Source organism: Prunus avium, chromosome 4 (genome assembly GCF_965620075.1).
Source record: "Prunus avium chromosome 4, drPruAviu1.hap1.1, whole genome shotgun sequence".
Taxonomy (NCBI): Eukaryota; Viridiplantae; Streptophyta; class Magnoliopsida; order Rosales; family Rosaceae; genus Prunus; species Prunus avium.
The window spans coordinates 21,775,666-21,790,577 of NC_142287.1; the positions used below are offsets into that span (position 1 = coordinate 21,775,666).

At 35.5% G+C, this 14,912-nt stretch overlaps 1 protein-coding gene across 2 annotated transcripts; it reads left to right on the forward strand.

The window, feature by feature from the left end:
- The first annotated feature begins 10,400 nt into the window (after positions 1 to 10,400).
- LOC110758151 (AT hook motif-containing protein) lies at positions 10,401 to 14,546 on the forward strand. 2 transcript variants are annotated; one of them, XM_088252649.1, is made up of 3 exons: positions 10,401 to 10,669; positions 12,772 to 14,014; positions 14,146 to 14,546. In XM_088252649.1, the coding sequence occupies exons 2-3, from the start codon at positions 12,833 to 12,835 to the stop codon at positions 14,224 to 14,226; spliced, it is 1,263 nt and encodes a 420-aa protein (XP_088108775.1). In that variant the 5' UTR covers positions 10,401 to 10,669; positions 12,772 to 12,832; the 3' UTR covers positions 14,227 to 14,546. The 2 variants fall into 2 exon arrangements, with proteins under 2 accessions (XP_088108775.1, XP_021815644.1); XM_021959952.2 differs by having other exon boundaries at positions 10,403 to 10,669; positions 14,137 to 14,546.
- The last annotated feature ends 366 nt before the right edge of the window (positions 14,547 to 14,912 follow it).

Sequence of the window (14,912 nt, forward strand, 5' to 3'; positions counted from 1 at the left end):
CCTCAACCCTTGTGCGTAGCCATCTATTTATAGGGGCCTCGGAGGCTAGGGTTTCAGAAAAATAATTATACAGATGGAAATGAATTATTCTTCCCTGATTTTGCAAGATTTGTGTAATTAGGGATTTGATTTAAATCAAATCCCTAATTAAGGCAAGAATCAAATAAATCCCAATTAAATCAGGTAACTCCCAATTAAATTGAGTAACTTCCAATTAGGTCAAATAATTCCCAAATTGATTGGCTTAATTATTTGACCTAGGATATGAGATAATTACAGTTGGACAGCCCAACAGTTAATTCACACCTCCTCCATGCCACCACGCGCCATGCAAAAGCTGGGGGGCATTTGTGGAAGCAAAATATCTCAGATCCAAGGTCAAATAATTAAGCCAATCAATTTGGGAATTATTTGACCTAATTGGGAGTTACTCAATTTAATTGGGAGTTACTTGATTTAATTGAGATTTATTTGATTCTTGCCTTAATTAGGGATTTGATTTAAATCAAATCCCTAATGACACCAATCTCATCAAATCAGGGAAGAATAATTCCTTTCCATATGTGGAATTATTCTTCTGAAATCCTAGCCTCCGAGACCCCTATAAATTGATGGCTACGCACAAGGGTTGAGGTACGTCCAAATTTCTATCTGAAACTCTGCAGAAATTCTCTCTCACAAACCCTAGCCGCCATACTCTTTCTCTCTCTCACACAAGGCTTCGACCACCACACACGGCTCCGGCCACCCGGCTCTCCCCACGAGAGCTTCGTACCCTTTTTAGCTATTGTTTTTCTACGAATCAATTGAACTAACTTAAGCATCGGAGGGCCTTTGGCCAACACCCCCGGGATGTGGTCATTTTACTCCAATTGATTTTGTAGGGAGAAAGAGAAGCGAAGGAGAAGAAGGAATCTTTGGTGAATATTCTTGTTGAATGAAAATCGCTCCCATAATAATCATATCAATCTTGTTTGTGTTTTTTTGTAATAAACAAGTGGAGAAGAGTTTGTCAATTCTTTAATCATGTAAATCTTGTTTGTGTTTTTCGTAATCAACACGTGGAGGATCTTAATCCTTTATATTTTAAATGCCCATTCATTTTTAATTTTTCAACAATATATATGGTATTCATGTTTTGGGAAAGAATTATTCTTTGTTTTCGTATGTTGATAGTTTCTCTTATAAATTTATTCATTTACATAAGAAAAGAAAATATCTATTCACCTTCTGCTATAGCTGCATGGCCATGCTTGAACCAAAATATTGTTTTAGGATGTTGTTAAACTTAATTGAGTACACTCTAATATTTAAATTAAAATATAAAATTAACTAAGTACACCTTATTTAACTACCAAAAATATCATTTGTACAAATTTACCACCCAATAAAAAACATTTAATTATTTGCCACATAATTTCAGTTTTGGTGCTAATCTACCACCTCCGTCAATTTCTGTTAGATTTTCTATTAAAGGTGGGTCTGTTTTTATTTTTTATTTTAAAAATTCATCTAAAAATTTAAATTAATAAACAAATTCCTAAAATAATTTTTAAAAAATAGAAAAATAATAATAATAAGGATAGCCTGTCCACGATCTCCCCCTCCACCCACGGCAGCCCCTCCCTCCTTCCCCACCCTTGCACTCTTCGTCTATGGCCTAATCCCACAACTTTGCTTGCCATTTTCCATTACAAACGTTCCTACAAGTCCATAACAAAATTTAGTCAGGAGCAAAGAGAAGATAGATTAGTTTTTGGAAAGTACAAAGCCCCTAAAACTCCATAAACTTCAGAAGAAAAGAGGAACGGTGATGGTGCTTTTAGGAGGGAGGGAGAGGAAGACGGAGGGAGAGGAGGACGGAGGGGGAGAAAGAGAGGCAAAGAGAGATGGAGTGGGGGAGGGGAAGGGGAATTGTGGTGGTGATGGAGGAGGAAGGGGCTGTCGTGGGTGGAGGGGGGAGATTAGTCCATTTAACAAGCCCACATTATTTTATTTTAGGATTTTTTTAATATTATTAAATTTTTTTGCTTAAGTTTGATTATGGTTGAATATGATGAGTAAGTTGTAGTTATTAAAATTACATTTGTTTCACAATTCAATATATTTCAAATATGTGTCTAGGACATCAAATACAGCAATTTGAAAATTTGAACTTTTCACTTTTGGTTGTCCATCTTCTCAGTTGCTGTTGTTGCTATGTTGTGTTTTTTTTCCTTTTTGTTATGCAGTTTAACTGTATGTTATGTTTGAAACAAAAAAGATAAGACGAATAAAGAAGATGTAGGTGAAGTGGAATTAATATTTGCACATGCGGCACCACGGTGAAAAAGTGAGCAAAACTCTCCCTCTCCCTCCAAATGCAACCCGTAGAAGACTCTTGAGGCAACCTAATATAACACTCACCCCTCTCCCTCCCTTCCTAACGAATGAAAAAAAGAAGTGGAATTAATATTTATTGGGTCCCATTTATTTATGAAAAAGTTTTAAACTTTATAATTTTTCATTTTGTACAATACACTTTTTATTTTCTGAAAATATGTTATATTATTTCTCGGCAACCAGGTGGAATGAAATTTAGGTTTTTTTTCAAGTATAGTTTTTATGAGTTTTGGATTTAAACGTGTAAAATTATTTTTGAAATTACTTGTTCTGTATTGCAATTGTGATACTATTCCATTGCCCGCTCCCATTCAGGTTTCTGCTTTACTTGTAAGCCAGAAGTTTCCAGTGCCTGGGTTTTCATTTGTTTGTTGCTTCAGGTGTCCACAAGAGAGAGAAGCAGAAGCTCAAGAGAACCTGCAATGGTGACAATAACTCAGTTGTGTGTAACAGTTCGATTTGATCCTCTTAATATTATGAGCAGGCAAAGAGACCAACAGATACATGCAAATTGGCACATTGAAATTGAGCATCACCAATTTGGGTAAATTGTGGCTGACCCCAAACAAAACTAAATCCTTACAATTCACTTTTATGGACGTGACCTTTGGCCTTGTTTGCATTAAAAAAAGAAAGACTTTATGTTAAAGTGTAACTTTGCACTTTAATGGACATGACCACCTAAAATTAGAGGTATTTTATTTAGGTCAAATCACATCGTTGGTTCTTGTGGTTTAGCTCATTTTCACTTTGGTCCTTGTTAATTTAATGTTTGCAATTGTGGTCTTGTCATTTTATTTAGTTAGCAATCAAGTTCCTTCACGTCTAAAATTGTTAAGAAAAATGGACGAGATTGCACTTGTTTTGGAGAGACAAAAGTTACCTCATATGTCGTGGTTGCATATTGCCACATCGAATGTCACTAATTAATTTGACAAAGTTGATGGTTTCTAAAATGCCAAAATCAAAATGACATGAACCAAATAAAAAACAAATCAACTTTTCAAAGAAGAAAAATACAATTTGGCCTTTTATTTAATAGAAAATTTAGCGATACTTCACCATCTTTGTGTGAGAGGCGCTTTTTTTTTTTTTTTTTTGGGTCTAAACCACGAGGTGGTCCTGGATGGGCCCCAACTATGGGTGGCACCTTTAAGCCTTAACCACAACTCAGACTAATCCCCGCTCACACCGGGTCGGCCCGTAAAGGGTAAAGTACTGGCCAAAGTGGTGACTCCATACGAGAGCAGGGATCGAACCCCTGACCTCTCTTAAGGAATGATAGTGCTGAACCACTCACACCAACCACCTTGGTTTGTGTGAGAGGCTTTGAGTTCTCCTAAATAATAAATATAAAACTCACACACAAACATTTATTTGCATGACATTATTTATGGGCTGATTTTTTTATTTATAAAAAAATGAAATTATCTGTAGGATGACTAAGAATGCCTAGAGGGGGTGATTATGCCAATTTAAAATTATAATCAATAAATAAAACTACTTCAGTAGCAGGATTGATATGGCTTATCAATCCTGGAAACGTGCAGAGCATAAAATAAGGGAACAAGCAGAGAATTATTTTACATGGTAAAAGCCCACTTATGGGGAAAATCTACGGGACTCCTCAGTCCAAAACAAATCCACTATAGAATGATGATTACAATAAGTACTCACAAACTTATCTTAGACATATTCTAGATAATGTTTACCGACTTCTTCATAACTCAACTTCTGTAATGGAATGATCTTTCGATACTCCTTATGTTGAACGCAATACTGGTCACGATTGCTTCAAGCTCGTCGGAGTTCTTCCAACTCTTCTTATGTTGAATCCGATACTGGTCACAATCGATTCAAGCTCACCGAAGAAAAACCACCACAACGGTATTAGTGCCCTCAACCGTATGAGTCACCGAACATGCAGATGAATGCAATATGAATAATGAAAGTGTTTGATAAATCACCAAGTAAACATGGAACACTTGATGATTTATCGCAAATAAAAACTCAGCTCTCCAAAGTTTATGGATTGAAAATATGAAAGCTCTCCGAACAAAGAAGACAAAGGTCTTATTTTATAGACTTTTTCTTTACAAGAAAGAAAACACGTTAAAAACCAAATTACTTGATTTGCACTATTTTAATAAAATCAAAAAGATATTTTCCTATTCTAATAATGATCACACGTGAAGCCCAAAACCAATAAGAAAGTAAAAACTTAATAAAGGAAATTTATGATAATCCCACCATTAAAGGAGTCCTAATATTCTTAGGTCAACTACCAAGAATATCCCAACACCTTTAATAATGTTGATATGATTAAAACTTGATTTGCAAGTAAATTACTTTAAAAGATAAGTAACAAATCATGGATAAGATAAAGAAGGAATAAGTAAAAACATATTGCAAAATATGCCTAAATGAGATGCACTCCTAAACGGATTCTAATTGATTAAAATCAAGGAAGATCAAATAAATAAAATCATATTAGATTCCAAAAAAAACGTTCCTATTATGAGGGCATGAAAAATGACATGTCTTACCCTTCAGATCAAATGTCTCATACGTTTTAAGTCACAATTCTGAAATTCGGGGATTGATGAGCTGTTTCAATCCTGCAGTTTCTGGAAATTAGAGACAGCAATTTTGCTTCAACCCTATAGCTAAATGACACTTCCAAACCAATACTAAGTTCTAGGAAATGCCAACACAATTTCATACTAACAATCTCCCCCTTTGGCATTTCCTAAACAAAACACCTATTACAACTCAAAAGAAATTGCATGGGATTTAACAAATGAAATCCTACTCTAAACTCGAAGCTCTGAATCCCTACACATTATGAAACAACAAAACCAATGAAGCATGTGGGAAAAGAAATGTAATTCAAAGCAAAATTACAACACTACTCCCACTTAGTTCCACAACACAATCTCTCTCCCTTTTTTATATCATAATTTCACACAATCATCTCTCCCCTTTTTTGTCAGGAAATCCAAAGGGCAAGGAAAGAACATAAGGGAGCTAATATAAAGGCATTATGAAATCACCAATTTAATGCCCAAGAAAGAAATAGCAAGATGTCAGAAGCCAAAAAGAAAGGGATAACAGTACCATGCATTAAAGTGGCAAAAATATGAGAGAATGATTACCACCAAAAATTAGAAGAATTAACCATTGAAGTCCTTGAGGAACTTTGTCTTTTCACGACTAAAGGAGAGACAGATTGAAAGGATCAGTGTGTCCGATTCCAGATGTTCAATCAAAAGGTGCAAAAGTCTCATCTTGCATGGCGAAGATCCATTCATCATCTACAAGAGCAACATACACATTTTTAGGTTCAATCATATAAACATAATATATGATAATTACCTCTTTGTATACGTGTCTTCTGCTCTTCATTTTGTCATACATATTTCCAAAGAAATATTCTTGTGAACATGTTGTGCTATAGGTCTACAACTGACAGGATTGACAATGGCATTGCAATCCTTAGATTCAGTTTATCTTGTGTCTTTCTCAGTAATTCTGATATTCACACGAAGCTCAAGATGCAACATGAAGCAAAGCCTAGCTGCACAATTAAACAAGAAGCATAAAACGACACTATGTTTGAAAACAAAAGAAATTTATGTTTTATTATTTTTAAGGACTTAAACAAAAACTAAAAGCTACCACTGAAAAAATAAAAATAAACATGATCATATCATCTTGTGTACTTGAACAATAATTCTCCCCCTAAATATATACCAATAATGAACACAAGAATAGCACTCAGTAAAAAAGAGATGAAAAATAAGAGGCATATATGTATGGAAGTAATAAGTCCCAGCAACAAGCATCAATCTAACAGATGGAAAGTGAGCAATATGAATAAATGTTTCATCATACTCCAGCCCTTCAACTTGAGAGTATTCTTGATTCCAATCTTCAAATTCAGTTTCTAAAGCTTTCTTCTCTTCCAAAATAGAGTATAGGGAGATACGATGTGAATACTGTAATGAGCAACAGGAAGAAAAATCTAGCTACACAAGGAAACAAGAAGCATAAAACGATACCATATGGGAAAAAAAAAACCTTTATATATATATATATATATATATATATATATAATTAAAACTAAAGCCACAAAAAAAAAAGGAATAATAAAAAAGAACATAAGCATCACTTAGAAAAGTGAACAACACCACAAAGAAATCATGAGTACATGTCAACACTACGCATAAGGATAGACAAGCAGAGCCAATATTAATATATGTGTAGAAGCATTTGAAGCAAAGCCTTTTAGGATCTAAGGCACATCAAATCACAAATGTTTAATTAAACACAAGGATTATAAAATGGAGAATCAAAAGTATTTGTGAGAAATAAAGTCCATCAAATAAGCCAATATCAAAGCCCAATCTCGTGTTATGTGACTAAATTTGCTTAATAACAAATAAAAAATCCAACAAAGAACAAGCCAAGAACATATGATAAACATACATACAAAATGCATACATAGCTCACCACGTTCACCCTTTGTTTGTTTTGTTTTTTATTTTTTTGTTTTATTTTTTGCTAACTTTATCAAGCTTTTTACAAGACCCATGTAACGGGTGTTGAATCAATGTGCTCAAATCAGTTGACTTTAAGACAATGGGTGTTAAAGCACCCCTAGGATGTACTAACCTGAGTCATATAGGCTACAAAGAGGAGTAATTTGTACAAGATCAAAGCTTTTTGACGCGAACCTTAGCATTGGTTAGACAAGAGCCCTGGTTACTTGGCAGGGATCAAGCACTTATTTTACTTTACTTTTAATTAAAAAGATGTTATAAATTTGTGAGCTCAATAGCCAAAAGTACAATGCAAATCTAGTATCAAGTCAAAGGCCAGGTAAGGATTCATTCAAAATTATTAAGCAAGATTCTAGTGTATGTGCTATATGTGAGACATGAGATTTAATATAAAGAACATTTAATTGACCTTATAAAGAACAAAGACAATCGAGAACCATTCATATAAACCCAATATTGATATGCCCAAAGTGATCCAAAGCCTAAAATCCAATCTAAGATCAACAAAAGCTTCCAGACGTCAGTAGGATTGATATCGTTTATCAATCCCTGCACGTGTTGAACAAAATACTTAGAATTTAATCCAATTTATGTTACAAAAACAAATAAGAGAATAGCTAGAGTCTTTTGGCAGGCATACAAACAATCATTCAAAAGAACAAATACCTAAAGACTTTCTAAGAGTGTCAAATCGAAGATTATCTAAAGGTTTTGCAACAAGACTTTTAAGATCCTTTTTCCTTTTTCCACCCATGACAACATTAGTAGAGGCAAACATACAATTATGATTTTCCTTTTTCATCCAAACTAACTTTGTCTTAGTTGGCGGCAAATAATGAAAAGAAGATAGTTTGGATAAGCATTTTACCTCTTTCATAAGATTTGAAATCTTATGTTGGATACTTACTTTTCCACCCATGACATGAGAATTTGAATGAACAAATTCGTTTCGAAGCTTATTGCATCTTGGTCTTATGTGGCCACGAGTTCCACAAAAGTGACAAATTGGAATGAATTTCTTGACTTCATGAGCGGCAGAAGGTTCAATAGGTGAAGAGGATTTGACAAACTTTGTTTTAGACACGACAGATTACTTATTACTTGGTTCAAATCCCAAGCCTCGTTTGTCACCATCTCTTCTTCCCATGCTAGTCATCTTGTCAATTTTTTCTGCACCAATGGTTAAAGAAACAATCATTTCCTTTGAATTTTTAAGTTCAAGTACAAGGGCTTTGTTGTCAGAAGTTAGAGATGCAATTAATTTATTCTGATCAGTCAATTTTTTCTACAAAAACATCAATTTTTCGTTCATACCTGCACTTACCTTTTCGGAATCTGCTCCAGAGGATTGAACCTCGTTTGCAATCCTGCTATTTTCCAACTTCAGTACAACAACTTCTTTGACGAGCTCACTATTTTGTTTACTGAGCTTTTGAGAAGCAGCCAACAAATCATCATATTTGTTTATGATAAACTCAATATTTATATCTTCATCATCAACATCTTTCTTCGTTGGTTCATCCAAGCTTTCGGTCGTTATGTATTCGATGCTTCGTTCTTCCCATCCTTTTGCTTCTTCAAAGTGTTAGCACATTGAGAAGATATGTGACCATAACCTCCACATTCAAAGCATTTGACTTTTCCTTTTGAATTTTTTGTGTCATTTAACCTACAAGATTTTGAAACAACGTCAGTATTATAAATATTTCTAATTTTCTCAAAATTCATACATGAGTTGTTTCGCTAGTCTTGATCCTTAGAGTTTCGATTCTTTAGAAAACTCTTGAACTGTCTCAACGTAGCACGATCCATCCTACAATATTCCAGATCTGGATAAGTGTGTCTAGCGACCGGCTCTGATGCCAATTGAAATTACCTGTAGGATGACTAAGAATGCCTAGAGGGGGTGAATAGGCCAATTTAAAATTATAATCAATAAATAAAATTAAACTTCAGTAGCAGGATTGATATGGCTTATCAATCCTGGAAACGTGCATAGCATAAAATAAAGGAACACACAAAGAATTATTTTACGTGGTAAAACCCACCTATGGGGAAAATCCATAGGACTCCTCAGTCCAAAACAAATCCACTATAGAACAATGATTACAAGAAGTACTCACACACTTATCATAGACATATTCTAGATAATGTTTACCGACTTCTTCGTAACTCAACTTCTGTCATGGGATGATCTTTCGACACTCCTTATGTTGAACACAATACTGGTCACGATTACTTCAAGCTCATCGGAGTTCTTCCAACTCTCCTTATGTTGAATCCAATACTGGTCACGATTGATTCAAGCTCATTGGAGAAAAACCACCACAACGGTCTTGGTGCCCTCAACCGTATGAGTCACCGAACATGCAGATGAATTCAATATGAATGATGAAAGTGTTTGATAAATCACCAAGTAAACATGGAACACTTGATGATTTATCTCAAATAAAACTCAGCTCTCCAAAGTTTATGGACTGAAAATATGATCGTAAAAGCTCTTCGAACAAAGAAGACAAAGGTCTTATTTTATAGACTTTTTCTTTACAAGAAAGAAAACATGTTGAAAACCAAATTACTTGATTTGCACGATTTTAATAAAATCAAAAAGATATTTTCCTATTCTAATAATGATCACACGTGAAGCCCAAAACCAATAAGAAAGTAAAAACTTAATAAAGGAAATTTATGATAATCCCACCATTAAAGGAGTCCTAATATTCTTAGGTCAACTACCAAGAATATCTCAACACCTTTAATAATGTTGATATGATTAAAACTTGATTTGCAAGTAAATTACTTTAAAAGATACGTAACAAATCATGGATAAGATAAAGAAGGAATAAATAAAAACATATTGCAAAATATGCCTAAATGAGATGCACTCCTAAACGGATTCTAATTGATTAAAATCAAGGAAGATCAAATAAATAAAATCATATTAGATTCCAAAAAAGCGTTCCTATTATGAGTGCATGAAAAATGACATGTCTTATCCTTCAGATCAAATGTCTCATACGTGTTAAGTCACAATTATGGAATTCCGGAATTGATGAGCTGTTTTAATCCTGTAGTTTTTGGAAATCAGAGACAGCAATTTTGCTTCAACCCTACAGCTAAATGACACTTCCAAACCAATACTAAGTTCTAAGAAATGACAACACAATTTCATACTAACATAAAAAATTTGTGGGCTGATTTTTGTTAGAGGTGAAAAGTAGGAAAAAGTATGAAAGATAGGTAGTAGACATTAATTACGTCATTTGGTCAGTAAGCTCCTTCCCTTGCATACAAGTTCGAACTTCTTTTTCGATAAATTAGAGTAATTTCAACTATCTTTTTTATTATAAAAAACAAAAGATAAGAACAAGTAACAACCCATGACCTTATCGAAAAAAAACAATATGATGACTATGTGTCACCAAACTGTTGCATGCCTTAAAAGCAAGTAAACAATGTCAAGTGTCTACACAGTAGTTTATAACTCAGCAGTGAAAAGCACGCCCCATTTTCTGATTCTCTACTTCCAAACTCCTTCCTTCCCACCTCGTCCCTTCCGCCCAAAAAAACCCAGAACCCGAAACCCAGAACCCAAAACCCGAAACCCGAAAACCGAGAACAGTTGCATCAAATTTTTTTCACAGCACCTAAAAACAATTCCGAGCTCCCAACCACTGAAGCGTTTTATTCACTGCTAGACGACGTCGTCGGAGCACTAAGAGAAGGTACTGCCACTTTCTTCCCCAATTTCTCACAATCCCTAGCTCATCTTTGTTTTTTGTTCAATATATGCATCTCTCTTGTCTTCGCTTACTTAGCTTTCATCAGAGTTCAGAAACTTTCCTTGGGTTTAATTGATAGTAAATATTTACTTTTTTTTTGTTGGGTACAAGTAAAAATTTGAACTTTTTTCTTTTGTTGGTCTATCTTCTTAATTGCTTTTTTTGTTCCGCAGTTTCTGTTATGTTTTAAAAATAAAAGGATACAACGAATAAAGAAGAAACTGTGGTTCGCTGAGGTGAAGTGGAATTAATATTTATTGGGCCCTGTTTTTTTATCGAAAAGTTTTAAACTTCTTAATTTCTAATTTCTTACCATACACTTTTTATTTTCTAAAAATGTTTTACAGTATTCATGAAAAAAGAAAATGATTAGTATTAGCAACCAGGTGGAAATTTAGGGTTTTTTTAATATATATATTTTTTATTTTTTGAAGTATGGTTTTGATGAACTTTGGTTTTAAATGTGTAAAATTATTTTTGGTTCTGTATTGCGATTGTGATACAATTCCATTGCCTGCTGCTATTCAGGTTTCTGCTTTACTTGTAAGCCGGAACTATCTAGTGCCTGAGTTTTAATTTGTTTGTTGCTGTCTTTTTCATTTCCATTAGTGCAGCCTCTAAGTTCAGTTACTGGTGTACAATCAATGTCACTATCATTGTGCATTTTGGTTCACTAGCATCTGTTGTAGCTTATACTGCATTTTCCTATTTCTTTTGTTGTCTTTTTGTTGACAGTTAGCAATCATGCTTATCCATTTGAGTGATTTTCTGCTTTTGAAGCAGTCACTTTTTGATGATTAGGAATTGGGTTTGTGGGAAAGTCGTAATTGGGGTGTAGTGTTGTCTGACTTTCTTCTGCAGTGGTCCCAGAGCATTCTGATAACTTGGTTGCTCGTACTGACTGAGTTTATAGCAGAGGCTAGCCTGTATTCTTAGGCGATTTATCAATGTAGTAATGTTCAGATAATGGGAGCCTTATGAGGGAACAATTGAAGTTAAACCACACCATGAGAATATTGGGTACTTCTTACATGACTGTGTTATATAACGTTTAACTTGTAGTTTAATTGCATGATAATGTAAGAACAAGAGAAGAAGTTGTTCATGAGGATTTCTTTGGGATATTGAGATAGTGGCTGTACAAGGGTTTTCTTTGTGTTTGTGCTGTGTGATTTAACTCAACTGTGTCTTCTACTGTTTATACATGTAGACAAGAATTTTATGAATTGCATAAATCTTGTGGTGCAATTTTCATTATCGTTAGTTGGTGTTCAAGGGTTTTCTTTGTATTTGTGTTATGTGATTTTAACTCAACTATGCTTTATACAAGTTATACAGTTACAGTTTAGTGAATAATACATATCTCTGGTGGACGTGGACAAGAATTTTCCATATCACATACATATTGTGCTTACAAAATTCTTTCTCATTCATCTATTTCTTTCCATTAGGAGCCGTTGAGTGGTCATTCTTTTGAATCTCGGTTTGCACTTGTAAGTCCTAACAAGTGGTCTCAGAGTGGGTTCCCTTGAGGTTCTGATTACTTGTTATTCACCACTTGGTAGAAAAGTGTTAAGATAGACAACACCAAACGCAGCTCGAGAAAATAATTGAATCGTGTGTATTGCCCATCTTGAAAAATGTTGTATTAGATGTCCTAGCTCTGCTTCTCCTGAAACCCACAGAATATTCAGCAAGAAAATCAGCCCATGAAAAACATACTCATTATCCAAGATTTACAAACATTCTTTTTTCTTCAATTTTCACAGTATTCATTCTTGGACTCAATGTTGCAAGTAATGCACTATTACATAATTAGTGGATTTTTCATTTGTTGTCCAAATTTTTTTTGTTTTTGTGTGTGTAAAAGTTTGTTATTTAAAGGTAGAAATCAATTTATTGAGGCTTCTGTACAGGATATCCTTGCTAAGTCTTATTATTTAAACTTTAAAAAGCACAGAAGTTTGATATGTAATTTAAATTCTATCATGTTTGGTATCAATTTTCTTTTTAAAACTCACTATAAAGCCTTACTCTTGCTGCAGGGAGGGGAGTTTTGGTAGAATTTGGGGGAAGAGCAAGAGATTTTGCTAAAAGTACCTGAAGATGAGCCAAGCTGATCAAGGGAACAACCCTGATCCCTCGTCAAACATCCATGTGAAGCGCAAACGTGGCCGTCCACGGAAATATCCAAAACTAAATCTGGAAGAGGATACTCGTGTGCCAAATGCTCAGAATCTGAACTCACGTGTGAATGCTGGCATTGGTATTCCTCCTGTTCCTCCTGGATTTGATGGGAGGAACGAATACCAGTCCCATCATGCAGCTCCAAATAATAGTACAACTGATGTCATGGTGGGAACAGTAGTTTCTGGTGTCATTGATGGTGCTTTTGATGGAGGATATTTACTTAGTGTTAGGGTTGGCAACTCTCACAACACTTTGAGGGGCGTTGTCTTCAAGCCTGGACGTTACACTTCTGTCTCAGCAGAGAATGATGTGGCCCCAGATGTTCAAATGATCAGGCGAAATGCAATTCCCATTCCAGCTGAGATTTACTCTCATGTCCACGGTCAGAAACCTCGTTCTAGAGATGTCATCCGCTCTGTTCATCACGTGGCTTCAAAAGGCAAACATTTGCCCCCTGTGGCAGCCCAAACTGTTAATCCACTATTGTCCAGAGGAAACTTGTTGCCTGTTATACTGCAACCCCGTAATTTATCTAATGGGGTACCATTGACTGGTTCATCAACTTCTGTTGCGCCAGTTGCTCCTCCGAAAAATGGGTCGATACCCACCAACCAGGTGCCACTCACCAGTGAGCCAACTTCTGTCGCACCCCAAGCTGCAGATCTGGCATCTTCAAGAGTTAAACAGGTTCCTTCAGTTCCTCCATCAAATGGGTCGATACCCTCCAACCAGATGCCAATAGTTGGAAATCAGTCTTTAGCATTCGAAGGTGGACAAAATGATGATGGTACTTGTAATCAACCATCAACAGACACGCTAATTCAGGAAGAAGCCAAATCAATGAGACTCCCAGATATACCTTTTGAAAAATTGGTTACTGAGGTAGTTAAAAGGATTGATAATCCCTCACAAGCCACCTTACAATCAACTGAGATTCACGTTGAGGGTAGCAAGTCAACTGGCAGTGAGATGGAGAACGATATGGATCAACCCCTAGTAATTGAGCCTCTGCAAGCCATACAGCCGAAAGACCACTCTACACCAGTTTCAAAACCACCGGAGGACAGTAGAAATGGCAAAATGTCTGAGCTGTTGCAGGTAAAACCAATCTTTAACATTCTCCTTAAGCAATTTAGTAGTTAATGTTATTGCAGACATAGACGCTGATTTAAACATCTCAACGAGTTTCTTTCTTTTCTTTTGGCTGGAACATCAACAAGGTTTTGCAGGAAAGCATGAGGGAGAGGGAGGAGCCACAGGCTGAAGTGTCAACCACAGGTCCCAGACAGAAGTTGGATGAACCAAGTTAACCCGTGCTCGGAAATAAAATCTGATCGTTCATGAAAACCTTCCGAGGCTTCAAGTGTCTGATTTTATGATTGCCACCTTGAATGGGTACTGTGTGCATGCTTTGCTGATGGACATAGAGGCTTTGCATGGTGGGGTAATCAGACCTTTGTGTAGAAGGGTTGTTTTGTTAAAGTAGGAACTGAGGAAGACCTGTTTGACTTTTGTTTATAGCTTATTTGACTGTGATAACTTGTTAGAAAATGTCTCTGCTTTTATGTGTTCGAAGTACTGTCATGTAAAATATAATTATTAACATCATATTTTCGTTTTGGTGAATAAAGGAGTTTACTAACCCAAAAAAGAGGAGCAAAGGCCAGTACACCAAAGCCGAAAGGTATATAGGGAACAAGAGAACAAACTCAACAGGCTTAGCAAACACCAGGAGAAAAGCAAACCAAGCAAGCGAGAAAACAAACCAATATTAAGACCAGAGACATTATTCAAAGCTCAACAAAACCATGAAACCAGATCTAATGGATCAAATCACAATCAGAGAAGGATTGGTTCCATCAAAATATGTTTGGGCTATCTGTTCAGCAAAAAAAATAAGTTTGGGCTACATCAGCCCAAACATCCTTGGCAGTTCAAGGTGGAAGCAAAGAACCTACTACAGAAGGGCTTACGGTTGCACCACTTACTTCGAATA

Excerpts from the sequence above, each read along its gene's own strand:
- LOC110758151 (XM_021959952.2), top strand. The coding sequence starts at position 12,833 with ATGAGCCAAGCTGATCAAGGGAACAACCCTGATCCCTCGTCAAACATC. Across the intron at positions 14,015-14,136 it reads AAATGTCTGAGCTGTTGCAG|GTTTTGCAGGAAAGCATGAG; the intron begins GTAAAACCAATC and ends AACATCAACAAG.